This window comes from Elaeis guineensis, chromosome 5, assembly GCF_000442705.2.
Source record: "Elaeis guineensis isolate ETL-2024a chromosome 5, EG11, whole genome shotgun sequence".
Classification (NCBI taxonomy): domain Eukaryota; kingdom Viridiplantae; phylum Streptophyta; class Magnoliopsida; order Arecales; family Arecaceae; genus Elaeis; species Elaeis guineensis.
Genome location: NC_025997.2, coordinates 56,361,634 through 56,367,105, shown reverse-complemented (window position 1 = coordinate 56,367,105; position 5,472 = coordinate 56,361,634). Strand labels below are relative to the sequence as shown.

Below are 5,472 nucleotides of genomic sequence, written 5' to 3'. Positions count from 1 at the left end.
AACTGAGTGGGGGTGACTCCTACTCCATAACCCCTCACTCGGCCGTAGCGCTCTGGTCCCATCAACTCTGTGAACACCTCAGCCTCGATACGGCTCTGCTGCGTAGATGCTGCGGACTCGTCGTCATGCTCCGCAATGAGAGATGTAGCCCTCTCCTGTATTTTTTTTGAAAACAAGAGTTATACATTAATAGCTAACAAAATTAAATTTAAATCATTGCAAAAAATATAATATTAATAATGCCGTACATATAAATCTCTCGACTCATCTCGAATAAAAGTACCATCCTGATGAGTATGAGTCATCCGGTAAAACTCCACTTGTCTGGGTTCCCTCCCATGCTCATCCTCCTACACAAATAATTTCAATTTTAAGCAAACAGTTATAATAATTTAAAAAAATATATGAGTATCATAATACAGACATGGTCCACGATACATAATGATATTAGTTATATAAATATTTCAACATAAAAATTAAAAGTTAATTATGAAAGTTTAAGGAACATACAAACTCCTATCGGAGTCGTGCATAACTCTTCGACCCCGATGTATGAGGAACAGACTGAGCTGCTCGTGCAGCTCTACCAATAGCAGAATAAGTCTGTAAAATAAAGTAAAGAACTTGTTATATATATAATATATAATAAAAATTAATATTTTTATAAAATATTTAGGAAAAAAAGATAATAAACAGATAATATACCTGTGCCCTCTCGGAGAACCAATAATGAACCAACTCCATCCACTGATGAGGGGGTACATCAGGAGGATAATTCCTAGCAACCTCCTCCTCTGTCATACCCTGTATCATATAGTCCTTCTTCAATTGTGCTCTATATTCTTTCCATTTGCGGTTGAGAGACTTCATTACAAAATCATGAGTGGATGGAGGGAGAACAAACTTGCTCTATAAAAAAAAAAGTTAAATGAAATAAATTATATAAATAATTAACAATTAATATACAGTATGAACATCAATTCATTACCTCTATAACTCGAAGGAGCTCAACTTTGTACGTTGGAAGCATGTCATTCCATTTTGCATAGCCCAACGGACATAGCTGAGGCCTCCGAGCAACAGTCCCCAAAAATGAAGTCAATAAGCAGGCAGCTTTCTTAATTGGCTGACCTAGCTGATTGCACTCCACAACAATTCTCTCACCCTCACGCATCTGCCACACATCTCGTATTACTGTGGGTCCGCGTCTGGGGCGTACTCTCCCGGATCCGTCTGCAAAAAATACATAAAAGTAACTATATCATAAATATACATAAAATGAAATAAAAAAAAATTACATGAAAGACAATATATACCCTGCACGTGTATCTCATCATCTGGCTGATGAACAGGAGGATCGTGCTGTGCTAATGATGAAGGACAGGGCTCAGAATGCTGTGCAGCTGAACTGGCCTCAGGCTGCTGTGCTGAAGAAGACGTACCGGCCTCTGTCTGTGAAAACTGGAACTGCACACCAGCATATCGTCCCCTGCGACGCATGATGTCACCTAGCATTTATATAAATAAAAAGTAGAATCAGTTAATATATGGAGTAAAATAACATAATAATTAATGCAAAATATATACATCATAAATAATTATTACTAGTAACAATCAAGCAGTAGTGTTTTCTTCGAATTCTGTTCTAACCAACGTCGTCGTAGCATTTAAATCATCAGCTGGCACAATATTGTAGGGCATACATTGTGTATAAGTGTCATCGTCATCATCCTCCACTTGGTTTCCCATATCATATAAGTCTCTAGGTTTTGTTTTGATGACAGTAAACCAATCTTTATCTTTTGCATCTTGTACATAAAAAACTTGACGAGCTTGAGATGAAAAAATGAATGGGTCATCCTTCAATAACACACCAGTGTGTATCAACCTTAAAAAATTTACAAGTGTAAATCCATTTGCATCTTGTTTCAAACCCCTTGGTGAGTTTATGTCTATCCAATCACATCTAAACAGTACTACTTTAAATTTTCCATAATAATCCAACTCATAGATATCTTTAAGTGCACCATAATAGGATTTTCCATCCGCTTCCACCATAACACCGCTATTCTGTGTTTTTCTAAATTTCTCCCGTTCTCTAGTATGAAATTTAAAGCCATTAATTATGAAACCATTATATCTATTCACAATCTTGTTAGGTCCTCGAGCAAGAGCTATTAGTTCATCTGAATTATTTGTCTCCATCATCTTTGATACCTAACAAAAAATGATATGACGAAGTGCAGTTGAGTTATCTGATATTAAATATGTATCAAAAATTAATATATCCCATAATTAAATATAAATCACACCTGATTCGAAAGCCACATAGGGAATAACTCAACCAACCATCGCTGTTCAATCCTTGCATTAGGATGAATGTTATGATTGGCTCGTCTCTGATAAATTAAAAATTTACTGCATAAAATATAAATATATCATTTAGAATATTATATCTAATATAAAATTTAAATTTTGATGTCATTCCTTAAATATACTAACCTGCGATGGTCAGATATTATGTCACTATGAAGTAACACATAACGATGTGCTTGTGCTAAGGATTTTTGATCAAGTACAATACTTTCACCTCTTCCCAAGAATTTTTCAGCAGTTAAGAACTTATACAGTTCTGCATTCTCCACAAAGTCATTATGCCGTTGAGGTCGACTAAAAATAGTCTCTACACCTTGAAGATATCTTGAACAAAATGTCAAACATTCATCCGCAATATATGCTTCAGCAATCGAGCCTTCGGGATAGGCTCTATTTCGCACATAATCTTTAAGACGCACAAGATACCTTCAAGAATTAAATATTTATTAAAATATTAGTATGCTGTTGTTTCTAATAAAATTATCAAAAGATTTAAGGTTTGTAATAATACCTCTCAATAGGATACATCCATCTATAATGTACCGGTCCACCAACTTTAACTTCTGAAGCTAGGTGAATGAGCAGATGTACCATAATAGTGAAAAATCCAGGAGGAAAAATCTTTTCCATCTGGCAAAGTGTAATTGCAATATCGGATTCTAACTGATCAAGTTCTCGAGGATCAATAACTTTGGAACATAATGCCTTAAAGAATGACGATAATCGAAGTACAATTGTAACAACTTGTTTTGGCAATGACGATTTTAAAGCTATTGGAAAAATATCTTGCATCAATATGTGACCATCATGACTTTTAAGATTTGAAAGTTTTCAATCCTTTAGATGCACACATCGTGAAATATTTGATGCATATCCATCGGGTACTTTGATACTTTTCAAAACTCCCAAAAAATTATCCTTTTTTCGAGCAGACATTGTGTAATATGCAGGAGGCACATAAATTCTATCATTAGCAAGCATTTTAGGATGAAATTTCTATCAGATATCCATTTCTTTTAAATCAAGACGTGCCTTCATGTTATCTTTGCTCTTTCCATCAAGGTTTAAAAATGTTCCAAGTAAATTATCGCAAATATTCTTCTCTATATGCATGACATCAAGATTGTACCGAATAAGATTATGTTTCCAATAAGGTAAGTCAAAAAAGATACTTCATTTTTTCCATAAATGTTTACTTGGCTGTTGTGTAGATGCTATCTGTGTGTCTTCCTCATTTTCATCTTCGAAATAATTGTCTGGATCTTGAAACACCTCTGCATCTATAGTACTGATACTGACTTCCTCTGGTAACCCTTCGTGCACTAAGCTTTCAACATCATCCCTTCCTCTTTTCTTAGAGGACTTTGAGTGCTTACCATAGCTGTAATTCATGCCATCCATTTGTCTATGAACATCAGTTCCAGAAGGTGGAATAGGGGCACATCCCAATTCTATAGTACCATCAAACAAATCTTTCTGAAATCGAAACGGATGATTTGCTTCCAACCATCAACGATGTCCCATGTAACAAAATTTACCTCCATGTTTTAACCAAATTGAATGTGTTGAATCTCCACAACAAGGACATGCGACCCGTCCCTTTGTACTCCAGCCAGATAAATTAGCATATGCTGGAAAATCATTAATAGTCCATAACAAAGCTGCCCGTAGTTTAAATGTTTGGCCGTTGGAAGCATCAAATGCATCAACACCCTCCCACAACTGTTTCAATTCCTCTATCAAAGGCTGTAGAAAAATATCAATATCATTGCCTGGACCCTTATCTCCTGGAATAACCATTGACAAGATAAGTGATGATTGTTTCATGCACATCCATGGTGGCAAATTGTAAGGTATCAAAATGACTGGCCAAGTGCTGTAGGTAGAACTCAGGGTCCGAAATAGATTGAAGCCATCAGAAGCTAAGCCAAACCTAACACTGCGAACATCAGAGGCAAAATCAGGATGCCTATCATCAAATGCTTTCCATTGAAGACTATCTGCTGGATGTCTCAATATTCCATCCTTTGTACGTCCTTCATGATGCCATCTCATTGATGAAGCTATTTTTGATGATGCATAAATCCTTTTCAATCTAGGTATAAGAGGAAAGTAATGCAATACCTTGGCCGGTTTCTTTTTACTCCGCATTGCATCCAATTCATTCAGTACATCATCTCGATCTTCTTTTTGTATTATCCATCTTGAAGATCCACATACATTGCATGACTCTTGATTAGCGTTTTCACCCCGATATAACATATAATCTTTCGGACAACTATGAATCTTTTCGTATCCAAGATCCAATTCCTTTACTACTTTCTTGGCTTCATAATACGATGGTGGTAAACGAGTGCTTTCTGGAAATACATCTTTTAATAACTTGAGCAGCATGGTAAAACTCTTTTCAGACCATCCATTCAAATATTTTATATGAAATAAATATACAAGAAAAGAAATCTTAGAAAATTTTGTACAATCCGGATATAATTCTTCGTCTGCATCTTTCATTAAGGTGTGATAACGAGCTGTCTCATCATTAGATGTATGTATGGGCTCCTCAACATGCATACGTTCCGTATGCGTACATCCATCAAACATCCCAACTATTTCTTGTATACTACTGGATTCTCCTAAATTTTGAACATCAAATTCAAAAGCATCTGTGATCAAACCCCTTATATCATCATCTCTTGCAGAATTGTCTTCTAGGCTAGTGGATCCAAAATGAGTTAGGGGTTGGTTACATGATGATGGCAACATAGATTCTCCATGAAAAATTCAGTCGGTATAACCTCTTAAAAAACCATTCCATACCAAATGTTCTTCAACATTTTATGGATCTAAAGAAGAACTATTTACACATTTCCGACATGGACATAAAATCTTTCCATTCAAACTACTTTTCTCCATACCAAATTTAATGAAGTCATGAACTCCATCTAAATATTCTTTACTATTCTTTGGTTTATTTATCCAACTTTTGTCCATTGTAGGATAAAACTGACCGAACTTGCAATTTATCTAAAAATAAAAAAAAATTATACAATCTATATTAATGCAATGAGTAAAAAATATCAGTCATTTCATAAAATC

At 35.2% G+C, this 5,472-nt stretch overlaps 1 protein-coding gene across 1 annotated transcript; it reads right to left on the bottom strand.

The window, feature by feature from the left end:
- Positions 1-509: 509 nt before the first annotated feature.
- LOC140857813 (uncharacterized) lies at positions 510-1,209 on the bottom strand. Its single transcript, XM_073257006.1, has 3 exons — positions 989-1,209; positions 706-909; positions 510-603 (listed from the first exon to the last, which is right to left on the bottom strand). Exons 1-3 carry the CDS (start codon positions 1,172-1,174, stop codon positions 517-519), a joined length of 477 nt encoding a protein of 158 aa, XP_073113107.1. The 5' UTR covers positions 1,175-1,209; the 3' UTR covers positions 510-516.
- Between the last annotated feature and the right edge of the window lie 4,263 nt (positions 1,210-5,472).